At 39.2% G+C, this 22,983-nt stretch overlaps 1 protein-coding gene across 1 annotated transcript in view; it reads left to right on the top strand.

Annotated features, from left to right (window-relative positions):
* LOC137296913 (ankyrin repeat domain-containing protein 26-like) overlaps positions 1-22,983 on the top strand; it is a 523,769-nt gene that overhangs the window by 30,126 nt on the left and 470,660 nt on the right. The window contains exons 4-5 of the mRNA XM_067828810.1: positions 10,892-10,998; positions 17,163-17,257. Coding sequence (XP_067684911.1) covers positions 10,892-10,998; positions 17,163-17,257 — 202 coding nt within the window. The remainder of the gene's footprint in view (positions 1-10,891; positions 10,999-17,162; positions 17,258-22,983) is intronic.

Below are 22,983 nucleotides of genomic sequence, written 5' to 3'. Positions count from 1 at the left end.
CATTATGGTCTTTTCAGGTTTGATAAACTAAAACAGAGGTACAAAATGAGAGGAACATCCTTAGATGATCATCATTTTGTTAAATAACATATCAGTGAACTGGAGACAACTTTAAGGTAAATCAATTAAACATTAACAGGGTATACCAAGTTATGATCTCAAATGATAAAGGTTCAAGGGCATTTTATTAACCCCCTTTTATTATCCCCCCGTCTGTCTGCCTGTCCGTAATCATTTTGGTTCCCGGAGCATAGCTCGAAAACCGTTAAATATTTTTAGACCCAAATTGATAGATATATTAATCTGACCCTATGGTTGTGCCTTTTGCTATTTACAGAGTTTTGGCATTTTTATATTTATTTGACTAACACCTTTTGCTATGTACAGGTTTTTGTGATTTATTATTTTCTCGGTTTCCAATGAAACGTTTCGGACTTAGTCTCAAAATGGAGGGATGGGCTACATTTCCGGAGCAGAACTATAAAAAGTGCAATATTTTTCTGCAAAACATGGTAGATATATCCATCAGAAGCTAAATTTTTGCCTTTTGCTGTGTACAGGTTTTTGTGATTTATTGTTTACTCATTTTCCATAGAAACATTTCGGACTTAGCCTCAAAAGTGAGAGGTGTGTTTCGTTTCCGAAGCAGAACTCAAAAACTTCTTGATATCTGTCAGTAACACTTGGTAGATATGTGTGGCAGATCCCAAAGTGGTGCCTTTTGGTATTTACAGGTTTTTGTGATTTATTTTTTTTGGGTTTGGACACGTTTTGGACTTGGTCTTAAAATGGAGGGATGGGCTTTGTTTCCGGAGCAGAACTCAAAAACAGTTCAATATTTTTCTGCAAAACTAGTTAGGTATATCAGTCCGAACCTGAAGTGGTGCCTTTTGCTATGTACAGGTTTTTGTGATTTATTATTTTCTCAGTTTCTGACTTAGTCTCAGAATGGAGGGATGGGCTTCATTTCCCGAGCACAACTCAAAAAAACATTTCATATTTTTAAAGAGATCTTGGCAGATATATAAGGCAGATCTTTGAGTGGTGCATTTTGCTGTTTACATATATATGGCATTTATATTTTTCATGATTTCCATGGAAACGATTCAAACGTATCTAAAAAAACATCAAGTAACCTTCAGATGATTTATCCTTTCAGATATGTGGGGGCCGTTGGGATATGTCATTTTCTGATGACTCTTGTTCATGAAATGATTCAGACATAGTCTAAAAAATCATCAAGTAACTGTCAGATGATTTGTCCTTTAAAGTATGTGGGGACTGGGGAGGTGGGGGGGATATGTCATCTTCTGATGACTCTTGTCAGAATAATCTATGCAAAGAAAGAGCTATTGAAGATGAAGTTAGTGAATACTGATATGTGTAATTTCTGTAAAAGTATCTCAGAAGACATATTGCATGTATTCTTTTAAAAACTTTTGGCCAAATATAGAACAATTTCTAAATGCCCAAGAGTGTAATATCTCTTTTACGAAATTCACTATCATGTTTGGAATATATTCAAACAATAAAATGCCAAATCATATTATACTTCTGGCCAAAAGATTCATTTATGTCTCAAATATTAATGAACATGCACCTTCTTTTGAAAGATTTCTTAGACTGCTAAAAGTGTATTGGAAGGAAAAAGTCATCTTTTGATGACTCTTGTTTATGTGAGCAATAAACTATATTATAGACAGATCTTTATTAGTATATATGGCCATGAGACCAACAGTACAAGTGTACATTATAAGCAGTATTTATAACATCAAAATAATAGATACGTTTTAACAATTTACATTTTCCTTAACTTGAAAATATGGTATATAGCGACGGCTAACTTAAACAGATCACTATTTTCAGTACCAAGAAGTATGTAGAACTTCTGTCTTGACGGTTGGTAGGTATAGGTGTAGGGCAGATATTTTTGTCTTATTTCTGAGTATTTAGGGCATATAAAAAGTACGTGGTATTCATCTTCAGGAGAAAGATTACAAACGGGGCAAGAAACATCTTGTTGGGTTGGAGATTTGGTGAAACGTGCCGCTTGAATCTTGAAGTTAATCTAAACTTAGTTAGTGCGCGCTTAAGTTGTATCAATTTAAGCTTCGAAAGATAAGTTTCTGTTTCAATACAATATTTAAATTCAGAATAAAAATTAACACTGTCTGACGATCGTACTTCATTATACCAATCTTGTTGATAAATGTCTTTACATCTTTGCTTAAATATATGCATAAAATAATTTGCGTCATGTACATTTTGCTCGAGCCAGACATGTCCAAACCCTTGACTAAATAGGAGTGTTCTAACAAAGGAAACCCAATTTGTATCATGTGAACAGTCATCTAGTCTTTTGAGCATGTCATAGCTACTTCTGGAGTACCGTGTAGATGGTTGCCTCATCAGTCTGAGCCAGTAAGAAATTACTCGACAGCGCGTATTGATAAATAGTGGGAAACGTCCACATTCCGCCAAAATAATCCTATTCGCACTTCTATAGCCAACACGCAGCAAATATTTACAGAACTTTGAATGTACTTGTTCAATGTTTTTATTTATATTTATGCCCCATACTTCCGAACCATATAATAAAATCGGTTGTATTTTCCCATCAAAAAGCTTATATGATGCATTCAGTGGTAGATTTTTTAATCTATTTATAAAATGCTTTATAACATGGAGAGCTCGCTCAGCTTGCATTGCTAATGTTTCACATGCTTTAGAGAATATATTTCTACAAGAGAAAATGATACCTAAGTATTTGTAATATGACACAACGTCCAATTTTACGCCATTGAGGAACCATTTTTCATTACTGGAGATTTTACCTCCATTTTTAAAGACCATGACTTTTGTTTTACTAGTGTTTATCTTCAGCCCCCACTTCTGACAATATTCATGTAGCGTATCTATCTTGCGTTGTAACTGTACAATGGAATCCGCGAGGATCACAACATCATTGGCGAACAATAATAACGAAAGATCGGCAATGGTTTCGTTAATAAATATTCCTCTCGAGTCATTCGATAACATTTCCTTAACAAGTTCTTCAACGTATAGTAAAAACAATATAGGAGATAGAATGCAACCTTGTCTAACACCGGCATATGTGTCAAATACATCACTCATTTGAAACTTACTGACTTTTACGGATGCTCTCACATTACTATACATGTTACGTAAGAGACGTTGCAATTTCCCATGTACGCCCGACTGTAATAAAACGTAAAGCAGTTTGGACCTATTGACAGAATCAAATGCTTTTTTGAAGTCTACGAATAGACAATAAAACTTTCCTCCTTTCTTTCGTAGATACTTATGGATTATACTATTAAGGGTAAATATGTGGTCAATAGTTGAATATTCTACACGGAAACCCGCTTGGCACTCCGATATTAGTTCCCGTGTAGATATCCAACATTTGAGACGATTATCAATTATAGTAGTGAATATTTTGTTCAGACTATTCAATAATGCAATACCTCTATAATTACTGGGGTCGTCCGTTGCACCCGATTTGTGAAGTGGTACAATTAATCCAACATTCCAGGATGATGGAAAATTGCCGCTCTCTAAAACTTTATTAAAAAGACTACTCATAACGGGGAGAAGGAATGAAATACATTCCTTAAAAGCTTCCACGGGGATGCCATCTTCCCCTGGGGATTTACCACATTTCAAGCTTCCAACCGCACATAATACCTCGTTATCGGTTATGGGATTACCCAGAAAATCATCAGAGCTGGCACAATCCTCACAATTATCAAAGTCATGTAATCTCAAGAAGCTATCAACGTGTTCCCCGAACATACGCCCTGTACCACCTGGATCTTCTGCGAGAAGATTTTTAAAGTAATTAAACCATTCTTTAACTGTTACATTTTCTGATGCATTTTGTCTATGAAAACAGTATTTCCTTAAAGATTTCCAGAAATATCGACAATCCTTATTCTTTGCAGCATCAACAACTTCATCTAAAATATTTTGCTTGTATTCTGATTTCTTTCTATCACAAAGTGATTTAAAAGGTGTTTTCAGGTCTACCGCTATCGGCAAGTGATCTGACTCGCATCGGGATAAAATATTGAAATTTACAAAATGTTTATATAGACATGAAGATACCAAACAATAGTCGACGACGCTGTTACCTTGGTGACCAATAAAAGTAAATTCACCAAGTTTGTCTCTCCCGTTTCGCCCATTCAATACATGTATGTTAAAGTTGCGGCATATATCTAATAATTTTGCTCCCTCTGGATTAACTACTGAATCCTTGGAAGTTCTTGGTACATTAAATGGATCACTTTCATAGTCTACATCCTCTATTGGTAAATAGTCAGTGGAATCGTATTCTATGTAACACTGCTTGTCGCCTATACGGGCATTAAAATCGCCAAATAAAACAAACGACGCATGTGGGTAATCATGTGTTAAAGCATACAGTCTACTTTCTAGAAGTCCAATCCCCGACAGTCCTTCATCAGTTGGGTTCTGAGTATCAGTCACATATACAAACCCAAATATAGTGGGTTTATTTGCATCATCGCCCATAATGTCACTTATGAAAAATACTGAGTCTGACCACTCATGGTGTATACGGGTGAATCTTGGGGCTATGGTCTGTCTCACATACACCGCGATACCGCCGTTGTATCGTCCCACTGGATGGATGCGTTCTCGTACACACTGGTAGGAGATGTACCTTTGGAAAAGTGTAGCAAAATCTGATGAGTTTCTTGCCCAGGTCTCAATAAAGGCTATGACATCAATCGACTGACACAACTCAGATAAGTTAGCCAACTGACTTAGTTTAGAATTAAGGCCATTATTGTTCCAACACAGAAATGGATAAAAATTACTTGCATCATAGTTGTTATCATTGTTATTGCTGCTATTTCTGTATACAGTGTTACTTTGTGTTTGTGTGGTTTCATCTAGCGTAAAGTTACTACTAGTGATTTTACTTAGCTTCGTGTGGGTTGCTGCTGTTGGGTCTCGGCCCGGCTGCTAGCTCTGCTGGCGGTGAGGGTCGTCTGCGGAGTTCTGTCGTCTGCTATTCCGTGCCCGTGAGTCCTGGGTGCTGTGGGGTCGTCACCTGCCCACCTCACGTAGTGAATCCTTCTCCCAATCATACGTGTGGACAGTACCACAAGTTTGTCATATGATATGTAGCACTCATCCCCCTTTTCTCTGGAGGTTTGAAGGAACTTCCCCAGTTTTCTCCGCGTGTCTCTGACAGACTGGGTGAAGTCGGGCGATACCCGAAACTCCTTGTTACCTTTAAGCTTTTCTTTGGCCATTTTGCTGATATATTCCTTGTCTTTAAAAGCAGAGAATTTAACAATTATCGGTCGTGGGTGTCTCTTAGTGGGTAGCCGGTGTGCACGTTCAATGGGTATATTATCGGCGCGACTGGACTCTACATGCAGTTCATTTTCCAAAAAGTTTCTCACCTTTTCTTCAGATTCACTCCACATTTCGTTACCACCATTGTCCGGTATACCAAAGAAAAGTAAATTCTCTCTCCTCGACTGGGATTCAAGTTGTTCAACCTTTTGGCTTAGAGCCGCATTTGCGTCTGTGAGTTTGTCTATTTCTCGCCACATGTCATTTTGCTCATCTCGAATCGACTGTAATGATGTTTCGAAATTTGTAAATCTTGCGTTAAGAGTTTTTAATTGCTCTTCTATACCTCGTAGAATATCTCCATGCTCGGCGTTGCTCTGCTGCCCAGTATGTCTCACACCCGACGCGAACACAGATAGTTGACTCTGTCTCGTGCTCCTGGGCCCCGGATTGCTCTCCACGTTGCCACTAAGTAAGAGGAGGAGTGACACAACTAACAAAATCTGTAGTTGTCGGGATAAAAGACCCCCGCACAGCTTAATACCATGTCTCAACTCACTTTTTGACCCATTTGGCTGGGTGAAACACCCAATGCGGGCCCGCCAGACTTCAATATTTATCCCCATGATGCACACCACGTCCTACCGTCGCCATTACAGGTGAACTATATTATATTATAATATCAATGGATATTTCCAATCCTTTCCCAGTATATTCACTTTAAGTAACCCTATTTCTTTGATCATATGTATATCCTCTACAGAAACAGTCACGATATTCTGTATATCAATATGAATATTCAAGTATATCTGTGTACTTAAGAGATGTGATGTATATTGCCTTACCATGTGTAATGTATCTGAGCAATGAAACGGAATAAAAAAAAAAATAAAAGAAATAAAAATACATATCCTATTTGACACCTATAAACTAGGAACTTTAAGAAAACTTTCAAGTTTTTGCAATATAATAATGGCTCTATTAAGAAATAATGAAATAAACTTCTCTCAATGTACATTGCATTTATCATGCTATTTGTATATGAACATGAAATGAAGTAAAAAATCTAGCATTGTTTAAAAAAAATAAATATACATAGCTTGCTTATGAGTTCATGCAAATAATATAATCCCATCTTCACGGCCAGCCCAGGTAGTCTATACAGCGTGCAGAGTCTAGTGCTAGGCCTAATGTTGTCTTGATCATTTGTTACACCGCCTTACCACGGTCATGGCCATACCCCAGTTACTAATTTATGGCAAGCACAGCACATGCTGTGGCCATTCTAACATTATATCATGGGTTTTCTTCTTTGTATATGTGGTTACTAATATTTTACTTATAGTATGTAATACAGCAAGTATCTATGTACGTTTACTTCAATAACTGATCCATAGTACCTCGACAGTTGCCCACAATGCTTTAATCAGGTATCCACAATGCCCTTCGTTCTGTGTATACGCCATATTGGAAGTTTCATGTATTTCGCTACAATAATGCTTTGATTCTTGCTCCTTCACAATGGAACGAGGTCAACCACTCACTCGTCAGAGGAATATCTGAGGTTATCACACAGTGATTTTGGAGAACAATGACGGATGGGCCAGAGACCGACTGGAGAACTGGTCAACACAAGTCCTCAAGCGTAAGCTCTCAAGCATGGGGTTGTGAGTTCCAGACAACCTACCAAAGAGAGTCCTGGTGCAGATGTACATGCTTAATGTCAAAGAAAAGCCACTCGTGCCACTTGGCCAGTCAGTCAACACCCGTTTTAATACTGTCAGCAACCATCACGCGTGCAGAACACGAGAGACAAATGGAAGATGGGAGGAAAGTCCGATACAGATACAGACAAATGTAAACAGAAGAGCCAGTGCTGTGGAATCCACCCTCAGTGACGTCCTAGCAGAGTGCCGGGACTACAACATAAGGTGGAAGACATGGAGGCCAGACAGGATCAGAGAACACAATCTGCAAACATTACTTAACAGTAACACAACTGTCCTGAGTGGCACTCGAGCATGCTTGTCGTCTAAACCAGTCCATTCTGATTCCCAACCACACATAGATCCGGTAAAAAATGAACATAGGAAAGACATTATAGAGGGGACAAAATATTTCAACTTGGCCAAATTGTTATCTACAAACACTGAATCAAGAGAGTACAGGATGGCAGAATTCTCTTCAGAAGGCAGTGAGGCAGTATCCATGAAGGAGGATGTCAAACTTACGCGCCCCCTGACTTCGCAGGGAAGATATGGACAAGTATGAACGGTTGATTGTAGACATGGCCTCACAGTATGGTGGGTCATTATTTTACGAATTCACTACATGTTTGCGAATAAAGGCAGCATCGTTTGTGTGCAAAGGGGTGATCATTGACTGGAGCATTATAGATACTAGGATCCTTACCACAGTTACCTCAGGGCGACGTACCCAGGCAAGTACCATATGTGACAGCCATACCCACACTTCAGAGTTTTGTTTCATGACAAGTAGGAAAGGCAATACATTCCATCCATATCAGCGCAACCACGATTCTCATTTTCGCGAAGGGTTTTTGAAGGAAACGAAGCTTGCAATAATTTCAACGACTCATTTGCTCATCTATGCATTACCTGCCATAAAGAGGGACGTGGTTGGATGGACTGCCCATAACCAACGGTAAGGATAGTGAAGAGAAAATGACTGGTGGCATCTACTCCCATTGACGCAGAACACTTACATGCAGAACTGGATGGACATCCGGACAGAACTTTCCTGGATACACTTATCAATGGACTGAAACATGGTTTCCATCTTCTAATCGAGCCAGTCCCATAGACCAATACTGAATGCACAAATAACTTGAGTGCCAGGAAACCGCCTGAAGTTGTAAAGACTGCCATTCAACAAGAAGTAAACAACCAGTTTGTATGCGGCTAACCCTCTTTCAGGGAGTACAGAGTAACCCCTCTTGGCATTGCAGAAGGCAAATACAGTAAAAAGAAAAAACTAATCTTGGGCTTGTCTGCCCCTCACAATTCAAAGGATCCCAGCATCAACCAACTAATTGACAAAGAATCGTGCTCATTCACATACGTGACTGTAGATAATGCTATCGATATCATCAAGCGGTGTGGCCAGGGTGTCTGGTTATGTAAAGTAGACATATCAGATGCCTTTAAGAAAATCCCTTTACACCCAGATTTTTGGAAATACTTCGGTTTCAAGTGGGAGAACCAATATCACTTTTACAAATGTTTAGCATTTGGATGCAGGTCCAGTCCATGTATCTTATCTTGCTTTCAGAGGCACGTGTGTGGGTCGCTAAGAACAAATATGGCATCAAGAACATTTTGTGGCTACTCGATTTTTTGACAACAGACGCTCATGATTACGAGGCCGAGAGGACTATGGCACTGTTATCTCTAGTCTTCAATCAATGTCCTGTGCCTCTAGCCAAGCACAAAACAGTTGAACCAGTCCACGAACTGGAATACCTCGGCATTATACTAAACACAGTCACCATGGAAGCATGTCTAGAGCGCATCAGTGAATTCATTAAATCCTTCCTGAAAAAGTAAACATGTAAAAACTAACTTATTGTCAATTTTAGGACATCTCAACTGAAAAGTGATTATACCAGGTAGATCCTTTGTGTCCTATTTGATTCAGCTATCTATTAAGGTATCAGAACTACAACACTTTGTTCACATTTGCCAGGAATGTAAACAAGACTTACTAAAGTGGCAAAAATTCCTGTCGGTTTGGAATGGCATATCATGATTCCTTGATCTGCCAGTCATGCGGACTTGCACCTGTTCACAGACTCATCATCAATAGGATTTGGGTGCACTTGTGGATCCCGATGGTTTACAGAAGCATGTTCTGTTGACATCCCTTTGACATTCAATCACGGCCTATCTATGTCTTTCCTTGACTTGTACCCCATAGTAGTAGCTGCCATTTTATGGGGACATGAATGGAAGTGTAAACATATTCTGTTCCACTGTGACAACTACAGTGGACATCATATGGAAGGGACGTTCCAAATGTACTACGATAATGAAACTCATGCGTAGATTTACCTGGTGTACTGCTACTCCGAATTTTGTTATACTTGCCCAACATCTCCCCAGAGTAAAAAATTGTATTGCCGACTCTCTTTCACGGCTGCACATCGACAGATTCAGGAAGCTGGTGCCCCATGCAGACAAGGAATGCCATCCCTGCCCACCTATCAGCCAAGTACTGTGGGACTGACATCATTTTTTAACACTTTGTGGGACACAGAAGAAAGGCATCTCATCCAAACTTTGGGACATTGGAGGTCGGACTGCTTTCTCCGATACACTGATGTGCCTAATTCGACATTACAAGCAGCTCAGTGGGCTGTTATCTGTAACATACCCCATTCATTTTGGGTGGGCATTCATTCATGTTCACATTCATTGCATTGGGGCAAGGTTATCATTCATATTCACATTCATTCTCTTGGGTCTCAAAACATTCTCACAGTGGATAAACTGTTTTGGCCCCTGAAAGTGTAAGCACCTGGCGTGCTAAGGGTAACCCTAGGTCTCATCCGGTGTGTTACCACTTAGTCCTAGGGTGTTCTTTGACAATCAGCCCCCTACTTTTCCCAATGCGGTTTATAAATAAATGCTTTATTGCACTCTTATGTTATTATTTACATAAACCTTCCTGCAGAAAATGCTTTGGAAACCTGTTCCCGTAACACAACTGTGAAGAGCCACTAAGCTGATAGCTTATAGTATATAGTGCAATCTGTTACATGTATCTTCATGAACACTTACACTCGTTAATCTTTATGTATAGCACACTGAATAATAATGCTCCTTATTCTCACTTACACCAACATACATAATTGTGTGACTGCACATACAGCAGCTTGCATTAGTATTGTAACAGCTTTTCAGCCCAGACCAACATACATTATAAGTTATCACATCTTGTCGAGGGAAATACAGGGTTTTATCAGTAAGGTTGTATTCCCCGAGCCGGAAGCAGACGGAATACAACCTTACTCGGGACTGATAAAACCCCGTATTTCCGGAGACACGATGTGATAACGCATTTATCTAGCTGAATGTTTCCACTAAATCAAAACAAAACAACACGCATCAAATCGACTTGCTGCCATGTTGACACCAGCTGATCATTTGACCTCAATGCACCGCACATTACTAAAGGCTTGTTGATACACACTTTTCTCACGTCTCGCGTTGTCACCAAGGCGTAGTGGGGTGATATGACTTTCGCAGCGGGAGTATAAAAGATCGTGATGGATGTACATGGTATTTTATCAGAGTCACGTGGACCAATCAAAACACGACATTCTTACATGAGGCTAGATAAAATGGTATGTCTGCACATACATTACTTCCTTGTCTTGAGGGTGGGAAAGAATGTGCAAAACAGCTTTGTTCAAGATTCACTTCAAATTAATTCTGTCATATAGAACATCATGAGTGCATACATGTTGAAACACATCAGCTTTGACATGTTTGAATAACTCTTATTTTCGTTTCTACAGGAGAGTTTATCCCCTTTGCACTACTCTGTCATGGGAAAAAGAGAGGATTTGTGTCATCTGCTGCTAAGTCAAGGGGCTTATGTTGACAGCGAAGACAGCTGTGGCCGGTGAGATAGCTTTGTAGCAGGGCATGGAGTCATCCCACAGATGACATCCAACGTGGGGCGCCCATGTATCGACCACAAAATTCGAAGTCTGACGCTTGTCCACATGACCAAAGAGGTTAAGGATGTCATCTTTGGGATGACTCCACACCCTGCTCTAGCTACATATAAGTTATTGTACTATCTATTTACAAACTGACACATATATCTTTATGAAGGAATACCATTTTTAAGGGAATTTGTGGTATAGAAGTTGCTTGGTGTAAATGCTGTTTATAATGCTTCTTCTTTTTTATCCCCACGGCATGTAATGCGGGGGGATATAGTCTAAGCCTCCGTCCGTAATCATTCTGTTTCTGGGGCATAACTCAAAAACCGTTCAGTATTTTTAGTCCAGACTTGAAAGATATAATAATCTCAACCTATTTACAGTGTTTTGGCATTTAATTTTTTTTCCATGGAACATCGAATGGTGGGGTGGGCTTTATTTCTGGAGCAGAACTCAAAAACTGTTCTGTATTTTTCTGCAAAACTTGGTAGATATACCAATCAGAAGATAAAGTGGTGCCTTTTGCTATGTACAGGTTTTTGTGATTTATCATTTTCTCGTTTTCCATGGAAATGTTTCAAACTTTGTCTGAAAAGTGAGAACTGTGTTTTGTTTCCTGAGCACATCTCAAAAACTTTGTTATATCTGTCCGCAAAAGTTAATAGATATGTGATTCAGACCCCAAAGTGGTGACTTTTGCTATTTAGAGGTTTTTGTGATAAATTATTTTCTCGGTTTCAATGGAAACGGACTTAGTCTCAAAATGGAGGCATGGGCTTCGTTTCTGGAGCACAACTCAAAAACCTCTAAATCTCTTTCTGCAAAACTTGGCAGATATGTGGGAGAGACCCTAAAGTGGTGCCTTCTGCTATTTACAGATCTTTGTGAGTTATCATTTTCTCAGTTTCCATGGAAATGACTCTGACGATTTACAGGTTTCTGTGATATATTATTTTCTCGGTTTCAATGGTATCATTTCTGAATTACTCTCAAAACGGAGCAATGGGCCTCATTTCCGGAGCACAACTTGAAAACTATTCAATATCTTACTGCAAAACTTGGTAGATATTTAAGGCAGACCACAAAGTGGTGCCTTTTGCTATTTACAATGTTTTGGCATTTTTATTTCCAAGGTAGAAAATGTTATTCAGGTTTGTTTTCATTACCTACCAAAATGTCAGTACACTGAATTAACCATATTTGAATCATTTGTCATAAGTGGTTTAACACCAGAGTAGATTGGTGAACAAAAGCCAGACCAAGCCAAGCCAAGTTCGACAGAATCGTCTACAAAAACAAGTTTTACCTCGGGAGCTAGGCAAAACAGGTGACAAGATCAAAAGACAGTTGATTGTAAAATCATGAAGCTTTCATTGTCATGAGTTCAGGTTTATGCAAACCTGTTAACAAGGTAATTTACCCCCGGAAATGCACATGAACTCCACAGCCCCCCTCACATGCATACCTCACATTCACGTGAGAGAATTGGGCAGTGTTGTCAGAAAGGTTGATTAAGTCATTTAAATGTCAGAATGATTAGTTTTGATGATGGGGTGTCATCTATAATGATGCCAATATGATTTATGTATTTGTGTCGTACTGTGACGATGACACTACAGTTGAGAATTGTAAGTCTCATGGTAATATGGTAAATAGATTGGTTGCATTTTCCAAGATATATGTCTTACGCCTTCCATTTATTCGTAGTTAATGGTAGAGGGAATAGCGATGTAAATGGTGAGTATACATACTGAAGTGAGAAAAGTTGTAGTGTGATTGACTGCTTTATTTACTCCCCAGACTTATTCCAATATTTTCAACACTTTAATATCGGTGAACTCTATGATTAAGATCATTTTCCACTCGAGTTACCCTGTAGCTTCACCAGAATGACCCATACATCAAATGCGTCTAATAACAAGCCAGCTATTACAGAGAAGATGTTTTGGAATGATTCATTCTGTACTACATTTTTAAATACTCTACGTCAGGAATCGGGCCAAGTTGGTGAAAACCTATCAATTAAACTTGAGGTCGATATTGACTGTGCTATTAATGATCTTGTTGATATGATATTGAAATCTGAAAGAAAAACTGTTCAAAGACAATCCTGAATATAAACTGTGTAGCAGAGAATGTAAATTGGCAAAGAGATATGCACATAGAGCTTTAAGAAAGTTTCGATGACAGTGCACTGATAGTCACAGACGAAGATACTGTAAAGAGTGAAATAGGTATAAGAAATGTTACAGGAACTCAAATGTAATAAACTAAATTCTGGAAAGAAATTCATATCAAGAAAGACATATCAAACCCTCTCAACAAATTCCATTTCCAAAACTGAGTGGCTCATCCATTTCAGGAATGTTCTCTCAAATGATGCAGAACTCGATCAGACTGCCTCCGACCAAGAAATTTCAGAAATTTTGAATGAGCGTAATGGGTGCTATGATGAAGTAGATGAACTTGTACTAGACTTGCCTATATCAGATGATGAAATCACAAATTCAGTTTCACAACTGAAATGTGCAAAAGCAGCTCGTCCTGATGGTATCATTATGAAATGCTTAAATGTTCTGTAACAGAAATTCTTCCAAGTCTCAATAAATGCTTTAATAGTTTGTTCCACAAAAGGAATATTTCTTGGCAGCTTGTCAATTTCTGTTATTGTCCCAATTCAAAAGAAAGGTGACTTTAACAATCCTGATAATCTCTTATGAGTATTCTCATCGAAGTCTTCACTTCTATACTAAATAGTTGACTCTCTAAATGGGCAGACATAAGGGACAAGATTCCTGAAAATGAAGCTAGGTTTCGTAAGCAATACGCCACAACTGATCATAATTTTACTTTGTATACAATGATTCAGAAATGTTTATCCCATTGGAAACACAAAATGTTTGTAACTCCTGTCGATTTTAGGACAGCTTTCATTTCTGTAGATCGACATTTTATTATATGGATTGTACTTGCAGGTTTTACACCTTTTAACTTGCAAGAAGTTTTTGTGTCGGACCCAGTAGTCCAACTTGTATGGTTTACGGTGAATGTGGGAGATACACCATGTATATTAATTCACAAATACGATGCCTTAAATACTGGTTAAAGATTCTGATAATGCATGAAAGTCGTCTACCAAAAATATCGTATAATATGATTTATGTATTTGTACGCCCAAGAGTATATGTGATCATTAAGATTACTAGTTGGCAGTATAGTCACTTTCATTTGTAGAGCCATGTGTCATTCACATCCCTGTCACAGTTGTAGCAATATATTTAGATAATAATGCCAAACTATATGTTAAGTGCACTTAAAGGCTTGCATTTGACCTAAAGGCACGAATGTTTGTATGGATGACAACTTCTTTATTGTGAAGAGTCACGACATTTCGAAGTATATTCTTACTTCTTCATCAGGTGAATGAAGCAATGGAGTACAAGAAGCTATTTATGTACATGTAGAAACAACAACAGTATGACAAAGGAAGTCAGTAGTTAATTGGTGGATTGACAGGAGTGGAAGCCAAGGAGTTGTTAACCCAGGCATGCTTGGTAAGATAAACAGTAGGAAGCCAGATGGGGTGGGGCATAATGGACAATAGAAGCCAGGGAGTGTTGTTCCAGGCATGGCTGATGTGGTAACAGTGGCAGCATGTAACAAGTGGGAGTGGGCCTTGTTGGTAGTATGTACAAGGATGAAGTGGGCTGCAATGATAATGAATTATTCCAATATTAATAAGTCCCAAGCACTAGGGAGATGTGTTCCTTAGTCACAGTTGATAGCTGGACGGTTTCTTCTGATATCTATGGCCTCTTGCAACTTCCTTTGCCGCCAGTTGCTGTTGTTGACAGATACGGCCTTAGTGGCTTCCCATGTGATGGTGTGGTCCTGGTTCTTGTTATTGTGTTCGGAAACAGCTGATTTGAGGTGAAGTTTGTTGACGGATGCCTGATGTTCTTTCAGTCTGGTGTGGAGGGGCTTAAGGGTTTCACCGATGTCCGTGTCATCACAATCACAGAGGATTTGATATACGCATCCCCTGGGGTGGTGTTTGGAGCTACTGGTGCCTCTGCAGTTGGCCTGTAGGAGGGTTTTAATGGTTTTGTTGCTGGAGAAGGTGACATCTATACTGGCTTTGTTTTTCACGAGTGGCTGATCTGATGGCTGACATGGCCTAGGTAGGGAATAGTGATCCTGATGGGTGATGAAGCAGCTTTGGGTTTAGGTTTTGAGGGTTTGATAGACTTATTAATGATTCTAGAGACTAGGTGTGCAGGGTAACCATTGATGGAGGTGAAGGTGTCCTTTAGGTGGTCCAGTTCTTTGTTGAGAGCATCGGGGTGGCAGATGGCTTTGGCACGTCTCATTAGCGTTGCAATGATGGCTTGTTTTATCTTGGGATGGTGGCATGAGTTGTAATGGATGTACTGGTTTGTGTGCATGGGCTTTCGGTAGACTGAGGTCTAGAATTCATTTCCTGTATTTTGGAGGGACACATCCAGAAAGGGAAAATGTTGATTTGCTTCTGTTTCCATGGTGAACTGGATTCTCTGGTGCTGCGCATTGAAGTGATTGAGTAGTTCTGTGGGATTGTCCTCGGGTCTATGTGTCATCCACTTTCCTGTACCAAAAATATGGTTTGAATGGTGCAGTTGAGAGGGCTGATTCTTCGAATGATGCTGTGAATATTTCAGTAATGAGTGGCGACAGTGGTGATCCCATGGGTAGTCCGGGTATTTGCTTGTAGATTTTGTCATTAAAGGTGAAGTAAGAGGTGTCAAAGCAGCTAGCAGTGAGGCTGATGATGCTGTCTATGGTGAGTGAGGTTTCTAGGTCGTCAATTCTGGTCTGGAGCTTGTAACAGAGGATGTCGAGGGCTTCTTGTAGAGGGATGTTCGTGAAGAGATCGATGACGTCGTAGCTGACCATGGTGCCTGTGAGGTTGGATTCCTTTAATATCTTGACAAATGTTGAAGAGTCACTGATGTAGGATTTGCTATCTTTGCCTAAGGGGGCTAGGAGTCTGGAATGGAATTGGGCAATGTTATAGAAGACGGATCCTTTAGAGCAGACTAGTATTCTGGCTTTCGGCGGGTTCGTGTGGATCTTTATTGTGGCTCTGGCATATCGTTCTTGTGACTTGATGGGGTTGGTGTGGTTGAAGGTGGTGTCATTTATTTGGTGAAGGTCCTTGAGGGTTTTCTTGTGTTGTCTTTCTAGTTTAGCTGTGGGGTCTTTCTGGATAGTTTGGTAGGTGGTGTTGTCTGAGAGGGTCTTGTTGACAGTTAGGTGCCAGCTGTTGAAGGCCGCTTTCAGTACTGGTGATGAAGGCATCAGTGTTGATTTTGCTACTCACTGGGACATAATGCAGGCCTTTGGCAAGGAGGGATGTTTGTGAGGATCTTGTTACTCAGGTTGACGACTGTGTTATTGTTGGTGGCTCTGGGACTAGGTGTCTGGGCATCTTTTTGAGTTGAGTGTTGTAGCTGAGGGAACTTGTGGATGTGGGTGGCTTTGGACTTTTCGTTGAGATGCTGTCAGCTGGATTGGGCTAAGGATGTCTTCGAGGTGAGATCTTGCGTTCTCAATGTGTTGTTGAAGGTAGGCCTTTTGCCTGCGTAGATACTGGATGTGATGTCTCATTATTCGACAACTGGCATGGTGTAGGATGTTGTCGATGGCTGGGGAACGCTGGACAGGTGAGGACAATTTAAAACCTTTGGGAACAAGGTTGCTGTCGTGGCACTGGAGTAGGAACATCAGGTGGTTGTTGGTTTTAACACTTCTGCTTATAGTCTTATTGTACTTGTTGACAGTTCTTATTGCATCATCTCCATGTTGATGTTGTATAGAGTCTTTGAATGGCATTTAGAAGTGCATGGGACCTGTCTTTTCTTAAGCCTACACTTGTCACATCCTCGCACTGGCACAAGGGCCTGTGTTGTGGTGTGGTCATTTGAGAGGAATAAGTGACGAAGAGTCAACAAATCTCTTCACTCGCCAGATGTCAGTGGAGAGGCGAACAAGTTAATTGTACTTCTTCATGAGGCCAGAAAACTCTTGAAACAAATAGCAATGATTGATTTCATATTCGCATGTTTGCATGTCTTTTCAGAACTTGTCTAATGAAGGCATGTCAAGAGGGTTCTATCAACCTGGTCAGGACTCTGTTACAATTTGGTGCTGAAACCACTCACAAGGACAGCAAGGGTTAGTATCATTAAAGATTAATAATGTTTTGTGTTTTGAAAGGAAACTACTCATTCATGGGTTGGACATAGTATAAATAGGGTATTTTCCTGAGACACAAAAAGAACGCTTTTGTTTGTATTTCTCTTCACAAATGTGAGCATAACAAAATAACTTCCTTTCAAATAGAATATATTGCTTTAGAAAAATGTATTTGCACATGCAGATACACATCACTGGGGATGACAAGGTTATCAGGATAACTTACCATGGTGTAACATTTTTTTGGGGTAATGACTCAAAAGATGATTTTGTAAATGATTGCGTATCATAAGATTACCAGAACTGTAAGGGAGGCAACTCTGAAGTGCTACCTTATAAGGCATGGTCTTGCTTGGTCTGCTGACAAGGACAGACATGTGTATCTCACTCTCTGAGTCGGTGTTCCTGTGTAGATTGTGCTCGCTGAGATTCATAGTGGTTAGTTGGGGGTGTTTTTTTGTATTATACCATAAGCATAGTTGGTGAAACTTGCTTTAGTAATTAATTTAGTAATTATATTTTGCAATTGCCTTTAGTTGTAAGTTTGTGCTCGTGAATTTTACTTGCAAGTTTCGGTTGGCAGAGCACACATGGCTTTGCACGTACGCTAGGCACATTTTCTCAACCTACTTAGCGGATTATGCTTGTCGACAACAGTGATCGCATTTGCTTTGCAGATAGGGCAGTGAATTCAGATTCTGATGGGGAATTTACAGCCAACTGGTCGGATCCTGATGATTTTGAAACTTCCACTCATGCTGAATTCACTGTGAAATATAATGCTGTGTTGGCTAAACGTCTGAAACGAAAACATGATGATGTTCAGACGAAACTGAATTTCAATGTACAAAATGTGAAGCCCATTGTTATATTCTCCTTGATTGACCCTAGTGTCAGGTTGAAATCCGTCACCAATGTTGCACTAGCTAATAATTCAAAAACATGTTGGTGATGTCCATAGCCTTAAGAGGTTGGATAAAGGTAACATTGTGGTAAACTGCAGATCAGCTGAGCAGTCCAAAATGGCTCTCTCTCTGACGTGAATTTGTGGGAAACAAAGCAAAGCTTATGGCCCCAAAAGTCTGCAAGAAACAAAAGTGTTATTTACAATACCGATCTGGATATTTCTAAAGATGAAGTAGTTGAGCAGTTGAAATCATTCAAAGTTACTGATGCTGACCGTTTGATCTCACGTAAGGGCAGACATTATCAGTTCTATTAACTTTTGCAAGTACTACACTCCCTGAGCATGTACACATGTACTATGTAGTATAAGAATGTATGTACCACCAGCCCTCAGGTGTTATAAATGCCAGTATTTCGGCCATACATCAAACAATTGTAAGCATTGAAGTTTGTGGGGATCATGCTTGTGATGCCTGCCCTTCTTGATACCTTGAAATGTTCAAATTATGGAGGAAAACACAGCACAACCTATAGAGGTTGTAGTAAATACAAGGAAGCGGTGGAAATCCAATGTGTAAAAGTTGAGAACAAATTTTCATATAAAGAAGCTGTACAAATGGTCAAAGAGAACAACACTAATAAGCCTGTGTCTTTTCCAAATGTTCTAATCCGTTCTAAACAGCCCATTGTGTCATCTTCTCAGCAAGTTGCAATAAGTCGACCTTCAGTGAAGGTCACTCGGGTTTCTAACAGAGCAACTAAATGCTCCTGTCAGTGTCCTGTCAATGGTCATAGATCACGGGATCATTCACAGTCTACTCGTCTATCTGGCGAACACATCTCTAGTTGATTGTTCAGCAGACAATCTTGTTGCATTCCTGCTGGAGGTTATCACAGTTTGGTGCTTCAAACCATGATGACCAAATTTATCGCATTATGTCTGCTGCAAAGTCCCATCACCACATTGATGAAATCTTCTGTTCTTTATCCACTGATGAATCATGATCGATAGCGCCATCTTGCTACTAACTATTCTGGAACATTTTGGTGTTAGTGTAATGTTGGGGTGGGCTTCTTTTCTGGAGCACAACTTAAAGACCGTTCAGTATTTTTATGCAAAACTTGATAGGAATATCAATCAGAAGCTAAATTGGTGCCTTTTGCTATTTACAGGTGTTTGTGATTTATTATTTTCTCGGTTTCCATCGAAATGTTTCTGATTTTGTTTAAAAAGTGAGAGGTGTGTTTCGTTTCCAGAGCTCAAAAACCGTTGTATATTTGTCTGCAAAACTTGGTAGATATATCAATCAGAACCTGAAGTGGTGCCCTTTACTACGTACAGGGTTTTGTGATTTATTATTTTCTCAGTTTTCATTGGAACGTTTCTGACTTTGTCTAAAAAGTGAGAGGTGTGTTTTGTTTCCGGAGCAGAACTAAAAAATTTCTTAATATCTGTCAGTAAAACTTGGTAGATATGTGTTACAGACCCCAAAGTGTTGCCTTTAGCTATTTACAGATTTTTGTGATTTAGCATTTTCTCAGTTTCCATGGAAACGTTTCTGACTTTGTCTCAAAATGGAGGGATGGGCTTTGTTTTCCGAAGCAGAACTAAAAAACTTCTTAATATCATTCAGCAGAACCTAGTAGTTATGTGTGGCAGACCCCAAAGTGGTGCCTTTTGGTATATACAGGTTTTTGCGATTTATTGCTTTCTCGGTTTCCATGGAAACGTTTCGGACTTTGTCTCAAAATGGAGAAATGGGCTTCGTTTCTGAAGCAGAACTCAAAAAACGTTGTATATTTGTCTACAGAACTTGGTAGATATATCAATCAGAACCTGAAGTGGTGCCTTTTTCTATGTACAGGGTTTTGTGATTTATTATTTTCTCGCTTTCCATTGGAACGTTTCTGACTTTGTCTAAAAAGTGAGAGGTGTGTTTCGTTTCCAGAGCAGAACTCAAAAACTTCTGAATATCTGTATATGTGTGGCAGACCCCAAAGTGGTGCCTTTTGCTATTTACAGGTTTTTGTGATTTATTATTTTCTCGGTTTACATGGACACGAGAAAATGTTCAAAATGGAGGCATGTGCTTTGTTTCTGGACCACAACTCGAAATTCATTTCATATCTTTCATCAGATCTTGGCATATACATGAGACAGATCATGAAATGGTGACTTTTGCTGATTACAGATATATGGCATATATATTTTCATGAATTCCATGGAAACAATTCAATCTTAGTCTAAAAATACAACAAGTAACTGTCAGATGATTTGTCCTTTCAAATATGTGGGGGCGGTGGGGACATGTCATCTTTTGATGACTCTTGTTAGACATTGAAAAGGCATATGATATGTTATGGAGAAATGGCCTTTTATTTAAACCACAAAATTTGGGGGTAAAGGGACGAAAGCGTGTAGTCCTTCCTAACTTATCAAACCATACACGTTCATATTGGGCAACAAGTGTCTGACATGCGAATTATTGTAAATGGCACTCCACAGGGCAGTGTTGTAAGCCCTTTGCTCTTTAATATCATGAGCAATGATTTCTTTTCTGAAGTTAAATATTGACGCATCACAATTTGCAGATGATGGTGCTTGTTGGAGAAGTTTTGGAAACATTGCGCTTGTTCACAAATCTGTTCAATTGGCTCTAAATTCTATCGATCTTTGGTGTTCGAAGTTGGGGTTCAAGGTATCCACTTCTAGAACAGTTGCTGTGTTCTTCACAAGGCGTAAACTTCCCCCAAATCTGAAGCTACACATTGATGGTCTGGACATTTTGTTTCTGAATTTTAAATTTTGGGGTGTAATCTTCGATCAAAAACTCACATGGTCCAGCCACATCAACTACATTTCATCAAAATGTGTTAAAGCTCTCAATTTACTGAAAAGTGTATGCCACAAAGTCGGAGGCTGATAAATCGTCCTTGTTTCTTTTGTGCAAAGCACTCATTTTCTCTAGATTAGAATATGGTTGTCAAGTTTTCACGAATGCTGCAAAATGTCATTTTGCTAAACTTAATCATGTTCACGCCAAAGCTCTTTGGATATGCACTGGTGCCTTTCCTACTACTCCAGTGTCTGCCCTTGCAGGTGGATTGCTCAGAACCTCGTTTGCAAGATCATCATCTTAAAATGGCCCTTACGTACTATATATCCTTAAAAGCTTGATGTAGGTATCTGATGTAGGTAGCAACTGATATTTTGTGTGATTATGTGGAATAGGTCATATGTCATGGAAAACCACCATTTGGATTGCTTGTTCAACAATTTGCAGCACAGTGTGAGTTGAACAATCTTCAGCTAAGTGCTACTCAATCTCTACCTGAAACAGTTCCTTGGACTTTAACACAACCCTAGATTTCTCATGATTTATCGGAGCTTGTAAGCAAAAAAATGTCACCAAGTGTTATTACAATCCTAACCCAAGACTACATTCACACCAAATATAGTAATTTTACTCATATTTAGACTGATGCTTCAAAGGATCCCAGAACCGGTCATGTTGGTCTTGGTTTATCCAAAAGATTTAGATTGACCGATCATTTGTCTGTGTTTGCAGCAGGATTGACAGCCATAGTTAAAATGGGTAAAAGATAATGAGCACGAAGCAATAAATCTTACTGATTCGTTATCAGCTATACAAGCAATTCAGTCAGGTGTCCAAGGCCCACGCAGTGACATTATATATATGACATCTTGTATCTTGATACTGTTCTAACCTTCATGTACATCAGCTGTGATATTGTTTGGATTCCTGCACTTGTTGGTGTAGCTGGGAATGAAGTAGTTTACACTTGTTGAAATGGCTTGCAACAGACCAGTCATTTGCTTAATTAAGCCGATTCCCAGAGATTACTGGTTTGTCATTTCATCGTCAATAAATGTCTCATGGCAAAATATATGGGACAATGAAATACATGCACTCTACCTGTCCTGCAGTAAACAAACATTTTAAAATTTGTCGGCGTTGTCACAGAGATGAAGTTATTTTAACTTGCCTCAGGCTAAGACATTGTGGATTAGAGGCAAATAAAAGCATTTTAGATAAAGACCTATCGCCTCTGAGTGAAAGCTGTAACTTGCACTAACATGGAAAGCCAACAAATGATGAATCAACAAAATCTGTAAACAGCAAAAAAGGCACCACTTTGGGTATGCCTCACATATCTGACAAGTTTTACTGAAAGATATTTAGTTTTGGAGCTATGCTTCAGAAACGAAGCCCATCCCTTTATTTTGAGACTAAGTCTGAATAGTCTCCATGGAAACCCAGAAAATGATAGTGAGTGATTGAGTTTAGTTTTCCAATACAAAGTTCCCCAATGTGAGGGGATACCTTTTGGTAGTTTCACAATTTGTAAGAAAAGATGCCAGTGTACTACATGAAAAAGCAGGTAATAGCGATTTGGTTGTCCCTATCCGATACATATTTTAGTTCTTAGATTCTCATATTATCCTGTTTGTGCAGATGTATTTTGATTAATTTTGCATCATTATTAACGGAGTAACTGCCACATTTTCAAATGTAATGAAAAACTGAAAATAATGCGACATTTTAGTTGATGTCACGACACTTTTTTTTTGCAATTTGTGACGTTGGAGAAAGACGATTGATTAGTATATATCTAACCCAATTTCCACTCAATGTGTGAAAGATCTCAGCTTTTGTGTCAGAATTCAACAATTTTTAGCCAAAATATAAAATGAATGGTTTTAGCACTGAAATAATGTGCTGAATATATCAACAATTACACGGTTTTACTACATATGTTATTGTGAGCGACACGCG

This window comes from Haliotis asinina, chromosome 9 (assembly GCF_037392515.1).
Source record: "Haliotis asinina isolate JCU_RB_2024 chromosome 9, JCU_Hal_asi_v2, whole genome shotgun sequence".
NCBI lineage: Eukaryota > Metazoa > Mollusca > Gastropoda > Lepetellida > Haliotidae > Haliotis > Haliotis asinina.
The sequence above is the reverse complement of the archived record's forward strand: the minus strand, read 5'-3'. Positions and strand labels throughout refer to the sequence as shown.